The 14,561-nt window shown below is 48.7% G+C and overlaps 2 protein-coding genes across 12 annotated transcripts in view; one reads left to right on the forward strand and one right to left on the reverse strand.

Annotated features, from left to right (window-relative positions):
• Window positions 1-10,518, forward strand: part of RIPOR3 (RIPOR family member 3) — a 41,924-nt gene extending 31,406 nt beyond the window's left edge. For 10 of the 11 annotated variants that reach the window (XM_069034360.1, XM_069034356.1, XM_069034361.1 and 7 more), the window contains 11 exons: window positions 1,721-1,850; window positions 2,222-2,806; window positions 3,864-4,000; window positions 4,261-4,393; window positions 4,854-4,962; window positions 6,102-6,266; window positions 6,425-6,583; window positions 7,348-7,550; window positions 7,762-7,845; window positions 8,694-8,784; window positions 9,569-10,518. In XM_069034360.1, the coding sequence (XP_068890461.1) occupies window positions 1,721-1,850; window positions 2,222-2,806; window positions 3,864-4,000; window positions 4,261-4,393; window positions 4,854-4,962; window positions 6,102-6,266; window positions 6,425-6,583; window positions 7,348-7,550; window positions 7,762-7,845; window positions 8,694-8,784; window positions 9,569-9,666 (1,894 nt within the window). In that variant the 3' untranslated portion in view covers window positions 9,667-10,518. The other variant, XM_069034367.1, reaches the window with a different exon arrangement.
• Window positions 10,519-12,394: 1,876 nt separating this feature from the next.
• PTPN1 (protein tyrosine phosphatase non-receptor type 1) overlaps window positions 12,395-14,561 on the reverse strand; it is a 30,258-nt gene continuing 28,091 nt past the window's right edge. Inside the window, exon 9 of the mRNA XM_069034151.1 lies at window positions 12,395-14,204. Within this exon, the coding sequence (XP_068890252.1) occupies window positions 14,000-14,204 (205 nt within the window). The 3' untranslated portion in view covers window positions 12,395-13,999. The remainder of the gene's footprint in view (window positions 14,205-14,561) is intronic.

Genomic DNA, 14,561 nt, shown 5'->3' on the forward strand with positions numbered 1-14,561 from the left:
CCTGGAATATCCGCTACTGGGTTCTGTCTGTGCCAGAACGCTGGGAGAGATGGATTCACGGAGCTGTCCCAGTGTGATGGTTTGTTTGCTGGAGAAATGTGGAGGGAGATGATGGATTGTGCCCAAGGAGCTCAGAGCCAAGAGAAAATAGAAGCTCCAGAGCAGACCCCATTCTTGCTTTGCCCCTCTGCTCTGCTCTCCCAGTCACTCCTTGCAGGACCAGGAGCATGTGCTTGTCTGCAGCCAGCTAAAGAGCTGCATTTTGCTGGAAGCTCTTAGGAATTTCCAAAGGGGCAAAGCAGATGTTGTTTGTTCTTGTTCCTTTCCTAGAAGTGTCATTTTGCATTACTGCATCATTGTATTAAAAGCTAAAAATGAAAAAATCTGAGGAATGGGTCCCTGTGACTTTTGTTAAGAATGCCATGGGTAGGAGTAATTTGCTTTCATCAGTAAACACAGCAGGCTTTGGCTAAAAGGCTCTTGCTGTCAGAAACCCAATTTATTTCTGCCCATGAGTCAGTGCAGATGGTTGTTCGTGTGGCTCTGAGGAACGGGGCTGTGATGGAGCCCAGCTGGGTGACACTGGCTAATTCAGCCAATTAACCTGGTTTGGGGAGCTCCAGAGAATTCTCTCTGCTCAGGAAGAACAGAGAGTGCTGCACTGCAGGATGCTCTGCAGAACTGTCCCTGTGCAACACAAGAAGCCAGAGCAAGTTGGGACTCTGCTCTTCAACTTTTGCTAGAGAGCAGAAATTCATTTCCCTGCAACTGATTAGTCCTTGTTATCACTTAGATCTCCTGCAATGTACAGCTGAATGAGGCTGACTTTATCCTGCTCTTTGGTTGTTGTATTCATATCACTGAGGCTGCAGATTTGTTGCAAACAATTCACTTTTTTCAAAATGCCAATACTCAAGTGGAAAAACAAACTTTCTTTTGGTGCCACAAGGAATCTCAGCAAGGAACAAAAAGTAACACATATAAAAACCAAACTTGCTTTACTTAACTTGAAATGTGTTCTCCCTCTCCTGGTTAGCCGAGTTGTATCCCAGGGGATCATTCATCCGACTTTCCTTGGCTGCTTTGCAAAGGAGAAACTAATGGCTGTGCTGGAGTAGGTAATTAGGAAGTCTTTGGAGCAGCACTTGACAAACTCTTGCAGACCTAAGCCAGTGTCCTCTGGGGCTGTAACTGGCTCATCCCTGCCTGTATGAACCACAGAACTTGCCAAGTGGCACTGCACAGGCTTCCTCTGCCAGCCAAAGGAATTGTTTATTAATAGGTGAAGGATAATGAGGGTTTTTATTGGTTTTTCCAGGTGGTGTGTGCTCTGCAAGGGGGAAATTGGCAGTTGTGTTTTATTACATGTGCTGTATTTCCTTCCTCTATGGTTTTGTGCCTGTCCCTGCCCAGTGCCAGGCCAGCACCAGTGTCAGAGGACAGAGCACCTCAGCCTTTGGGACCATTGGACTCCTCTTCCAAAGACTCTGGCTCAGGTTTCTGTCTAAAGGGTGCTGAGAATTCTGTGTACAAACCACAGCCTTCTTGCCTGTGTCTTTCTCTGCTGGAGCAATCAAAGATACTGGTCAGAGAGGCAATTTCTGTTTCCTTTTATTCCGTGTGTTGCTGACTAAACATCCCAGTTCAAATCCTACCAGCAGCTAAACACCTCTGTGCTCTCTGCCCTCACTGACACTTGGGCCTTTGTTTTCTGCTGCAGCCCCTTTGACACAGAGAACCTGTTTCTGTCACCTGGAAGTACTGCCAAGTTTTCTGTGGGTAGCAGGAAGAGCTCGTTGTACAACTGGACCCCCCCAAACACCCCCAGCTTCAGAGAGAGATATTACCTGGTGAGTTCATGGGGGAGAGCAAAGGGTAAAGCACAGACCCAGGGCTTGGGTTTTGGGTTAGGTTAGACTGTTTAGGAGCACACCCAGCAATGTGAAAGCAGCACTCCGGGGCCTTTGTAGTTTATTTTGGGGCTTTGTTAATTTTTTCTTTTAACCCCTATTCTTCTGAGTTCTAGTTTAGATTTTGTAAAACGTTTTAAAAACCCTCAACAAAACTCTGCTCAGCAGCTGGAATGGTGGGGGTGTGGGTGTCTGCTCCAGTAATCTGTGGTGGGCATCAAACTGGGAACCAGGAAAGCAGAGTCCCTTCTCCTAGGTGGGATCTTGGTCTTTCCAGCTGTCTCCAGGCTCACTTGGGGATCTCTTTTCAGTCTGTTTTGCAGCAGAGGCAGAGCCCAGGGGATGGAGGTGAGGAAGGCCAGCCTCCCAGCATTCTGAGCTACTTGGCTGCCTGTGAGTTTGATGTCCCTGGGAAGAACAAGCCACACAACCCTGCAGAGACAAGCGAGGGAGATTCGTTCAGCTCTGAGGATCAGAAAGGGGCAGAATCCAGAAGTACAACTCCAGCCCTGGATCACAGGATGTTGCCACTGGTGATAATTCAAGAGACTGGAGCAGAAGAGCTGCAGCATCCTCTCCCAGATCACACCACTCTGGACATCCTGAAGAAGACTCCATGTGTGGATGGATTCCCAAGTAGCCCCTCCACTTTTCCAAGCCGTCACAAAGGCAGGAGAGACTCTTTCAGCCAGGCTCGGAATCGCCGTCTGGCAGAGCAGGAAAACATGAGCCAGAAAAGCTGGAATGCTGCAAATGACCTCAAACCAGATGGACGTGCAAAGTCAATCGACAAGACTCTCCAGGAAGTGTTGAATTTGCTGAAATCGCGTGACGAGGGGCAAGCCCAGCTGCAGAAACTGGAATGCCAGGTTTCGTCTCTGAGGGATAAATTGAAGGTAGGGCTGTGTTTTACTCTCGGGAAGTGGTGCAGCTCTCCCTGTTAGTCCTGAAGGAGCTCCGTGCCGCTGTGGTCGGGTTGATTCAGGGCTGCCGCGGTGGCCCCCAGCAGGGGAGTTTGGCCACCAGAGGTCAGGCGGGGCTCGGGAAAGGCGCTGGAGCGGCGGCGCGCAGGAGCCGCCCGGTGCCGGGCGCGGAGCGGCGGGGGGAGGCATCGGCAAGGAGCTGCAGTCCTTGGAAACTCTGGGCTGAGCGGAACCTGGGCTGCGTGTCCTCAGCATTTAGGTTTGCTTCGAATCTGTGGCTGTTTTTCAAGCCTGGTGTAGCTCGAGGTGGCTGCAGCAGTTCATCAAGCCCCGTGTGTCCAGGCTCCCCCGGCTCCTGCAGGCGGGCCAGGCTGTCTGACAAGTCAGCGGTGCTGGAAGCACTTCTTTCCTTAGAGGAAAGGTCCTGGAGAAGAGCAGGCAGGGGCTGTGCTGCAAGTTTGGGAGCAGGAACACGAGGGCTGGGGAGGGAATCCAGGCTGGAGTAAGAACTGATGATAACACGACTGCCCTGGCCTCCTGCTCCAGTGAAACCCCTGGAAAAACAGAGCTTAAAGCCTAAACCAAGTAGTCTCAAAGCAGCCTTTCCAGGGGGGAGAAAGGTATAGGCCCCATGAAATCCACTATTGATATGAAGCTCTTGGATGCTGTGCTGGAATGCAACAGCCCCCCCCAGATTGGTGCTTTGAGCTCTGAAACAGGGAATGAGTGAATACTGTGTTAGTGACAGAGGATGCAGAGAGCATCAGCTCTCACCAGCCTTACCAGGCATGGAGATAAAGCGGAATCCACAGAGATTAAAATATTAAAGCATATTTTGAATTTAACTGCCAACATTATTTTGGGGTCAGAGTGCTGCACCGAGAGCAGACTTCCCTGATGTGTTAAGAATGAAATCAAAAAAACAAAGTGATTTTTTTTATTAGGAATGATTTCAAAACCAGCAAAGAACAACTGCAAAATGGCTTGCTAACTACAAATAACAGCATTTCTGCTTCTATTTCATTAACAGCTAAAGACACCTCACAAACATTCCTCTATGGAGAGTTTAATGGTGGAGACAGTGCTGGAGAGTTTTGACTTCTTGAATGCTGACTGCAGTGCTGACGAGCTGTCCTTGTTTGGGAGCATAAGGACAGGCAGTGTCAGGTATGTGCTGCAGCACCTCGTGGGACGGGCAAAGGGGGTCCCAGAACAGCCACGCTTGGCTGGGAAACAGCTGTGGTATCAAATCCAGCACAGAAAGGTGTCCCCATGTTTTTAAAAAGGGTTATAAAATGCAATTAAAGAAAATGCTGCTTTCCATTCCAAGCCACCTGGTTTCTTTTGCATCTTCCTGTTGAGACAGTCCATCTTCAATTCTATTTAGTGATGAGACTTCTAACTCCTTTTTCCCCTCATCTCACCAGCACATACAATGACAATGTGCTCCAGTCCCTGAGCTGTGACATGAGACCAGAAGCACGAGATGTAACTACTGGTGATGACAACCTAGACATGCTGTTAATAACACACCTGAGGCTGTGCAAAGGTCTGCTGCAGGTACAGAGCAGCCTGGGGGTTTCCAGGGCACTGGCTGTCAATGCTGATTCTGATTACAGGAGAAGTTAATATGTTTTGTTTGTTTTATAATGGCACAGAGACTCAGAATGGAAATTGGGTACAAAAAAATGCATTGTACATGTGTGTCCACACAGAATTTGTCATACAAACTCTGCTGCCTCTTTTCAGCCTCTGGCTGAAGCCTTTTGCTGAAGCTCTAAGCAATACCTTTGTGCCCAAAGCAGGCTGCAAATGCACACAGGCTTGGCTTGGGTAATGTTTAATGAATGAAAAACTGCTACTACAGGGAGCAGGTGTTTGATGGGCAAGGGCCCTTCTGAGAGCAGCTGGGGTTTTCTTGCTGGTCTTAAAAGCTGGATTCTAAGAAACAAATCCTCATTTATCTGGAGCTTGCTCCTGCCCTTGTTTCAGCTCCTGAGATATGTCTGTTGCATTTCAGAAACTGAGGGCACCAAATGTAGCCCAGGTTGTCCAGGAGAGCATTTTGGAGGAAGTGTCAGAGCAGACGCGAGTCCTGGGGGATGTCCTGGATCTGTCTGTCGAGAAAAGTGAGTACCTGCCTTACTCCAAGGCATGCGGAGATGGGAGAGGTGCACCCCTGATGTGTCTGCTTGAGCCTCCCCAGACCCAGAGAGTTTCATTCTAAATTCCTTGCAAACATTTACATCATTCAAGCAGCTCTTTAAATCTTGATTCTTAGAAAAAACAGGGCTGGTTCTTTGGTTCGTTTTTTCTTCTGCACAGAAGGAAAATATTTGGAGAACTTTGTCTCAAAGAAAGAGTAGCTGAACTGGTCTTAAACAGGGATGTTGTAGATGGTGGAGTTTGCAGTCAAAGAGCAGCAGAGCAGCCTTAATAAAATCCTCTTTTATATCTGTGCTTTTCCTTGGCAAGCAAACAGCCCCAATTCTGTGCCCACTTGCAGGAACAGATTGGTGGGCACAGAATTCTATCTCAGGTCTTCCCACTACTAAATTCTTCCCTTGGCTGTTGGACATGAGAAAATGATAAAGCACAATGAGAGGCTTGGAAGGCTTTTGTTCTCATCTTGGTGAATACAGCAGCAAGAATGCAAATTGTAGTTGGAAGCATTTGCTGCCAGATTTTATCCTGGAGGATGTGAGAATAAACTGTTCCCTGGAGCAGAGCTGCAGAGGGTCTGGTACCCTGTGACAGGGGAAGTGTGGGAGTCTGAAATGCAGGAGCTCATGTCTGGAGGTAAAAGTGAGGAGTCAAGGGTCCAAATGGGGAACCACAGGGTGTTGCTTCACGTCCTCTTGTGAAGGGTTTCAGAGCACCCTGAGGTCGGAGCTCTGCCCTGGGCAAGGAACACGAGGCAGGATCCCGAAAACCCTTGGCAGTGGCACCTCCTTGGCTGACAGAAGGGCAACCACTTAAACTCCCAGAAAGTTTTTCTGGAACTGACTCAGATGCTGGGATAAAATGAAAAATAAGAGGCAGAAGAGCTGCTGATGGCAGTTCAGGAGCTCAGCCCAAGCATGGTGACATCAGTGCTTGCAGGTGTGAACATTTGGGCAGTAAATGTCCCATTTTGAACAAAACCATCTCTAATGCAAATGCAAGTTAATACTGTCCCATGTCCAGATAGGCCATCTGCTGCCTAATTTCTCATGTAAAATCCCAAATCTGCTAGAGCTCACTGACTTTTTAAAATGTTGGGTTTCAGTTATTCAGAAGACTAAAAAGAAGAAGCAGTATCTGAAAATCTGGAGTGATCTTGCAGAGCCTGGCAGCAGCATCTTGGTGACCTCAGCAGAAAGGTTCTGCCATGCACTGAAATACACAATGATGCTCAAAGTGAAGGAGAAGTACCCCAGCCACCTGGAGACAGGTACCACACGAGCACAAGACCACGCTGACCTCATTTCAGTGCAGTGCTGAAAATTGTCCTTGTGCATTTAAAAAACCCCAAACCTCTCACTTGTTTTCAGCAGCTTCCATGTAACCAACCTACTGTTTTCTCTTTGTCCTACTCCCTGTTCCCTGCAGTGCTGCAGAGGCTGCTGGAGCAGATCCTCACCTGTGATGGGTTGCTCCCCTCTCCCCGTTTCCAAACGGAACTGGTGACTTTGTTCCAGTTCTATCGTTACCTGGAGAGACACCACATTGCCAGCCTGGAGAAGCACCTGGCAAAGCTCGCTAAAGAAGGTAATGGCAGCGCTTGGCTCCTCCTGGCAGGGCTGGTGCCCTCCAGCTTCCTGCTCAAGATACAACTCCAGAGCAGGAAACAGCCCAGCCCTTGCACTGACAATTTGTTTCCATTTTATTTCCTCTTATGACCATGTAGTTTTCATCAGAACAGGAAAAACATGCTAGACCCGTATCTGACCATGTGCAAATAGACCTCATGTGAAGGTTGGGCTTAAGTGCCCTGAAAAGTGGGTGCTGGGATATTCTGAAGCTAAAGCAGGCTCAAAGTCAGGAGCAGCCTTCAGCTGGATCCAAGGACTGAGTTCAGCCTGTGGCTTTGGTTCACTATTGCAGCTGGACTCAGACACAGAAAAGAGCAATAAAACTGCAGAGGTTACTAACGTGCATTTTGTAGCCTGAGGCAGCCAGTGCCTCACTGGAGTCTTGTCCAACATGTGAAACTACTTCAAAACTTTCTCTGTATTAGAAAAGAATTATTTTAAAATAGTCCTGGTATTGGCTGCATCTTCAAGCTTGTGTTGGATGCAGAGGACTCGTGGAGGGGCACTGAGCATTGCTCTGCTGTCCCAGCCTGGGCACGGGGACGGTGACAGTGGCAGAAGGCAGCGTGGGCAAAGGGCGGCTGTCCCGCTCTGCTTCCTGCCACGCTCGGGTCGTCACCGGCCGGGGGAACAGCGTGTGGCCAAGGGCACCGGGCTGGGAGCGTTCGTGTTCCTCGCTGAGGCGTTTCCTTTGGGTGAGGCTGGGTCCTTTCCCTGCAGTGATGCTGATCGAGGAGCTGCAGTGCCCCGGGAGGCTGAAGACGCTGAAGAAGCTGAAGGGGAAGAGGCTGAGCAGGCTGCAGCCGCTGCCGCGGACGCTGCGGCTGCTCGGGCTGCTGCAGCTGGACGAGAACCACCGAGTGAGCAAAGCGGCCACGGCGTGCCTGGCCCGGGCCGCCGGCAGCGGGAGCCTCCGGGCCCGGGTGAGCGCGGGGCCACCGGGAGCTGCCCCGGGAGCGGCACTGCCTCCCTCCCCTTGCTCTAGCTGGGAACGAGCCTAAGCACGGCAGTGCCCCAGTGATTTGTCTCTGCCTCTGTTCCGTTTCACGGGGGTAAAACCGCTCCTGTCGCTCGGATTTGGCTGCTCGATTACACTTCCGACTTTCTGTTTTACTGTCCTCTTTGTTCATTCAGGCTGTCTTGTTTTACACCGATGTTTTATCTGACTGTGACGCAAGACTCCAGCAGGCTGCATGTCTGGCTCTGAAGAACCTCAGGGTGAGCGCTCCCAGCTCTGCTGCTGCTGGGCCAAGGCAGGGATGCAAAGTGTGTCCAGCTGGGTTTGGAGCTGGGAGGGGTTACTGCGACTGGGCATCACCGAATTCTTTGGCTGCCACGGTTCCAAACTATTAATGCCATTATTCCCACAGCAGCAGGAGAGGGAGCTGTGGGCACCTGGGAGGGTTTGGTCTGCCAGGCACAGCACAAGCAATGTGTGAACTCCTGTGGTACTGCCAGCGGTGAAGGACAAGAGGCAGTGTCTGACTGGGGACATCCAGCACGTGGATAAATGAGCAACATTTATGTATCAGTCAGTTCTAAACATTTACTTGTAGGAATCTGAAGTTAAATCAGGGGATATTTTTAACAATAGCTGTTTAGAGTCAGAAAACAAAAGTACTTTTTGCATTGCTGTTATAAGAAACAGCACAGATTTAAACCTTCCCAACAGCCCTAAGCTGTAACAGGTTTGCACACAGAGTGAACTGATGTCTACAAACAGGTACCCACACAACAGCAAATCAGGGCCTTAAAGTCGATTTGCAAAGCACCTACTGGGATTAACCCTTTCAGTGGTGGTCCTGGTTGGGTGGTACTGATATAATGGTCCCACTACAGTGACCTGTACCCTGGAACTTTCGCATGCCCTAAAACAGGGGAGAAGGTAACAGAGGGGAGATCGTGTCAGGAAATGTAACTGCAACCCAGTATGTTGGGGAAGAGAGAGGTCCTGGTGGAATTTGGATGTCAGAGGAGATGGGAGTTGGTGTGGCTGTGTTGCTTTGTAAAAATGTCCATCACACTGCTAAAAAGCTGCTGAGGCAAATTTTTCTCTTCTCCAACAGGCTGTGGAGAGCATTGAGCAGGTTGCCCACTTGTGCCAGTCTGAAACAGAGGAAGTCAGGAATGCAGCCAGGGAAGCCACACTGTCCTTTGGTAAGGCTTTTGTATAGCTTTAAAATGGTCTGAAAGAGTCATGTGAAATAGTGCAGGACCAGGAGGGGCCTCAAGTTCAGCCTGAACACATCCAGGACAACGGAAATATGTCATGAACAGCTGTTTCATACCATGGAGATAAACTTTACATCACATATAACAGCCAAGGGCCCCCACTGAAGTTTATAGAACCAGACCAAGGAGATCCTGAAGGATTAAGTGCTTTAGGAACCACTGAACCTTTTGAAAAGGTCATAGATAAGGATTGAAGGTTTTATGCTGGTTCGTTACTTGTTACTTCACTGGAATCCAAGTAGATTGACAGTGGAGGTGACCTGATAAAATGTCAGTGCTCCCCATCTCCTACTGCCCAGTATTTGTGCTTCTCCTGAGGGTTCAACAGGAGAAATCCTGCCAGAGGACAGCCAGGTCATGCAGGAGACAATCATTTCCCTGTTCTGTTCTCCCCAACCCCACCTGGATCCATGCTTAGTTCTGGGGATCTCCAGCCTTGCCCCACAGAAGCACTCAGGCTCATGTGCATGACAAGTTTTCCAGCTGTGATGCTCCAAACTGTTACTCATGGAAATAGTTGCAGGAGGACTGACTGATTTTTCCATAGTGGCTTATAGCAGGTTTTGGAAAACTATTCCCTGAGGGATGTATTTGTCACTATGGAGTCCTTCCTTCCAAGCAAGGCCACGACAGGAGTATCCCCAGAGGGCCATGTTCCTCAGGGGGTTCCTGCCTCTCCCTCAGCAGGGGCTGTTTTCTCTCTTCACAGGGGAAAGAGGCCGACAAGCCTTTGAGAAGATGGACAGGATCTGCTGTGAACTCAGAGAAACAGCTCAGGAGGCTGAGATTGAAATCACAGTGTTTTAGTAGTGGAATATGAGGAGCTGGATCCCATTGTCCTCACAGCCACACGGGTACCTGAGGGTTTGGTTTTGTCCAGTTTCCTTCTGTTCTGTCCCTGCTGCCTCCTGCCCCAGGACAGGTTTATTTCCAGAGGGGACAGTTTGTGGTCTCCATGATGCAGCCTGGAATGTATTTTCTCACTATCTCTCAGCATATGATGAAGTACCAAGTGCTGGACAGATGAAAACTGTGGATCCAGGTTTTAACTGGAGTTAACATCTCCATCTTGCTGGAATTAGCTGGCCCTGCTCCAACTCTGTCCAATATGATCTATTTTCCCAGGAAGAGTTTTACTAATCTGGCATTCCCCAAGGAGAGAAATGATCACTCTCCAACAGTCCATCAACTGCCCTGTCACCAGAACAAATCCTGCAGCATTGCTCTGTGGTTTCCTTTGCTTGGACAATTTAGTTGCAGAAGGAAAATCTGGTACTCCCTGAGTCACTTTCTTTAGGATTGTTGCTGCTCAGGCCAGGTCCAGCAGGGCCTGACAAGGCTCTGTAAGAGGTGTCAGTGCTCAGCTGCAGGGGATTTGCCCCGTGCAGGTCTGACTAAGAGAGGGGCAGGTTTGCTTTTTTAAAATTCTGAATTCAGTCATAGACCAAGACTCCTCCTCCTCATCCACCATGGTCAGGCTCATCCCCCAGCCCTGGCTGGCAGGGTGCCCATGGGGAGCAGCCTGGCTTCAGGTGCAATACTTGAAAGGGTTGGGCTTGTGTGTACATATTTTTATATATATATATACATAAAACTTTTCTATTTGGTATTTATTTGTTGGATTTCATACTGTTTTCTAAAGCTCTAATAAACCATCTGAGACAAGTTCTTGGGAGTGTTTCCTACTGCTGTGCTTGCAGCCCTAGGGACAGGTAAGAGGCACTAAACCCCCAAAGGACAAGGCCCTGTCCTGTTCTCCTCAGGTGAACTCTCTCCTCCAGTTGTAGCTTTCCTTAGAAACATAAACCAAAGGTAAGTACTGGAATTCAAACACCAGGATGTGCTGGCTGCTGCTGCAGCAAACAGGGCCAGCACCAGCTCCTGCCTGTCCTCAGCTCCTGCAGAAACCTACCAGGGTGCTTGAGTTCCTGCACTTCTCACCCTTAAAATTTAGCTGGTTAATGTGAAAGACCAGCAGAGGGAAATGGAAGTGGCAGGGAGAGCTGGGGTCCTTGTCTCATTCTTTTACTGGCGCTCTGCCTCCAGGAAGTTCTTACAGTAACATTTAAAACCTTTTATGACACCCCCCCCACTGGCCCCCATGGGCACGTGGGGCAAGCAGGAGCCCATGGATCCAGCCCAGAAGCAATACCATACTTGTGTGAGTTCTTTAAAAAAAGAGTTTTATTGTTACAACTAAAATGAGAACTGAAAACTTGTATGGGAGATTGAAAAACTGTACAGTTGTACTCTAACCTGGGAGGCCCAGCAGCGGCTTACACAAAAGACAAGATACCTGAAACTGTATTATACCAAAACATTCAGCTTTTTTGTTGAGTTTTTACATTTTTTTATAAAAGTTTATTCTATGGCAATCTGTAAAAAAGAAAGACCTGATGAGTAAATATTTGCTTAAGGCAGATAGCAGAGCAGCTCACTAACTTTCTAACAAGTCTAACATGGATGTTTGTCCATTTCCAAGAACAGGTTACCCAACACCCCACTGTGCTACGGTATATACACCCCCCAACTACCACAGACAGTACAGGACAGCAAACAAAATGGGCACAGCTCAGGATTCCCAGCCCTGCCCACACCTCCCTGGGCTCGGGGCACAGTCACTGTGTCCTGGGGCAGGGTCAGAGCTGGGCCTGGAACACAGGAAAGAAACAGGCAGGAAGAGGATGCTCAAAGCTCTTCTGTCAGCTGCAGGAACTTTGTCTGGGTAGAATAATTTGCAATTGAATAACTCTGTATTCAAAGGAAGGATCCTGTTTTCCTGCCATACCTAAGATTTAAAATATTCCCTCTTGGGAACATGGCCAGAGGTGGGTTGGGTTTGTTTCTTTCCCAAGGTGTCCCAGTGCCAGGGGAGGTGTGGAAGGGCTGCCTGAACTCTCTGGAATGTCTGTACTACACTCACTCAGCTGAAAGGAACATGCTACCACCGGGCACACGGAGCACACGGGATCCCACGGGAAGTCATGCCAAGGATTAGGTGAGTACATGGGCTCTGATAAACACCAATCAGTCCAGTGCTGAACAGAGAGACTCAGCAACACCCTCTGAACCACAGCCACTAAGGATCAGGTCATGCAAATATCATTTGGGCACATCAGGAAGCAGGAATATAAGTTCTGTCACCTTTCAAGCACGTGGTGTTTCATCGGGACACCGCAGACTTCACATGCACTTTAATACAAAGGGGTACAAATGGTGCCTCAGGGCAGGGTCCTGCCCACGCTGCAGAGAACAGTGGGGACAAAGCAATCACAGAATGTATCTTAAATACACAGATGAGCCATTATATATTACCATTTTTCTATACTCATTTTTCCTGTTTCCAATAATATAACTAAATATTGACTGATTACAACATTCCTCCTTTCAAGTACTGGTCTGACCAACAGTCTCACAGGTAAGGATTGATTCCCAGTACTACCTGAGGATTTATTATTGTACTCTTGAAAAGCCCTTGATGCAAGCTTAACAAAACACAAAATAGAAGTAACTCCCACCCCCACCCACCCCTTCACCTACTCACCCACTGAAGGAAGAGCTATACCTACAGCCAGCTTGGCAAAAATAAATATGGAGTGGAGGGATTCCCCTGGGCTCCTCCACAGCGAGGGCTGCACTGAGGGCTGGTTAAGTGCTATAATTCTAGAAAGACTTTAGAAATAAAAAAAATCAGTAACACTGCTGCAGATCAGCTGTCACAGGGCAGTTCAGTCACTACAGCTCCCAGGAGTGAGTTTGCTCCTGTCTGCACCATGACACAAGCAAAGAAATCTTTGCTATTATTGTTTCAACTATTAATAATTTGGTACTGCCCAGAGGAACAGCACTGGCTGCTTGGTGCAATGCTGCCTTCCAGTCCCAGTCCTGCCCCCACACCCCAATCCTCCCTTACCAGCACTTCCCCCCCAGAGCCCTGGCTGCTGTGGGATCCCACGGGGCTGAGCCGTGTCTGCCCCGCAACTGCAGCCAGGACTGGAATCTTTGCTTTGAGCAATGCTGGCATCATAAGCCAAGGGATTTGTTCAGAGCCCAGCACGGCTCCTGCTGGGCTGTTCTGGCTCAGGGAAGCTGCCCCAGCAGGGATTGCTCTGGATTTCCCCAATGCTTCCCTGCTCAGAGCCCCTCGCCAGGGCCACGCTGGGCCTGAGGGAGCAGCTGCAGAGTGAAACTGCATTTTACATTCCAAATGCTGAGGTTTAAGGACTGGTCCTGCCACGGGCCATGGGCACGGCCCCAGTGCTGGTGGACACGGTTTGGTTGAATTTCCCTTCCTGTTTCTCTCCCTCCCCTCGACCTCTCCCAACCCAGAATATAAAAGTAAAAACAGCTTTAGAAAGGATGGTGCAATGTAAAGAGGCATATGTGCAAGTAGAGTGCAACAAAAGTCAATGAGGAGATACACTTAGTAAAGAAAAAAAAATTTTAAAAAAATCAAAGAGCTGGACATGTTGGGATACCCTGAGCAAATGCAGAAGCCTGGTTCTATCAACACAAGTAAAACAATCAGCTCTTTAGGAACAGTTATGCCAAGATTAAATATATCAATACCACAGGCACTGCCCACAACTCAGTCTTTAAAGATGAAGCAAGTTAAAAAGAAAAACAAAAAACAAACCAAAAACCAACCACAAACACACCTCCCCTTCCAAAAGTTTACATTCTTCAGGTATGTGGGTTTCTTTTTCTTTTTTTGGGAATTTGTCAATGTAAGTCATGTATTTGGTTACAACACTTGGAGAGTACAAGCAAGTTTCACTTGTGCCCAGTTTTTCTGAAACAAAAGAAAATGAACTGGCTTTTTAAAAAAGGCTAAAAACAACAATGTGTTGTAATTCTATTAGTTAGTTAAAAAAAAAAAAAAAGAAGGAAAACAGACTATTTGGCATTTTCTCTGCTCACTCCTGAATATTTCAAGGCCCTGAGATTACAATATTATGTTCTTGGGACCACAGGGCTGGATAAAACCCTAGTGCATCAATTCTCTCGTTAAGCCCTACCCAAAGTTCTGGCCTTTCCCCCTAAATCTACCTGCTCTGAGCCAAGGCTGCCCTGCCTCGAGTGGCTCCGAGGAGCTGAGCACAAGCCGGGAGCGGCTCCCGCGGCGGCTCCTGGGCACTGGTCAATGGAAACACACCCTGTAGCAGAGATAAGCTCCTGCTGTGAGGAAAGTGAACATGCAGATATTCACTAGGAAGGGCTTCCAAGTTGCCACCACGTTCTCATCCTCCTCCTCCAAGTTTTCCTTCACGGACTCCTCCTGGTGGGGCGAGAGCCGCGGGTTCTCACCAACAGTTCTCCTCCGGGGTTCAGTGTCGTGACTAGTGCTGAGGACAGAGGAAGGGACACTCAGGGCTGGGTAGGAACAAATATTCCATGCTGGATTGGCCAGGGAGGAGAGAAGCCATGCAGGTGCTCCAAGGGCAGGGAACACTACAGAGCTGGAAATCTCTTGGAGCTGCAGCAGCCACCAAACACAGCCTGTCTCCAGTTAGGACACATCTGGCTGTTCAACAGGGGTTTAGAAAGAGCTTGGGAGGATTCCGTGCCCTTTAAAGAATAACCACCACCTGCTTTTATTGGTCATCACAAATCTGCACCAAGACAGGCAGTGAAGAAACCCAACTCACATCTACATGCAGTCAGGGGAACACCAAAGCTCTAAAATCGAGCACTGGCCCAGA

The sequence above is a fragment of the Aphelocoma coerulescens genome, chromosome 20, assembly GCF_041296385.1.
Source record: "Aphelocoma coerulescens isolate FSJ_1873_10779 chromosome 20, UR_Acoe_1.0, whole genome shotgun sequence".
Classification (NCBI taxonomy): domain Eukaryota; kingdom Metazoa; phylum Chordata; class Aves; order Passeriformes; family Corvidae; genus Aphelocoma; species Aphelocoma coerulescens.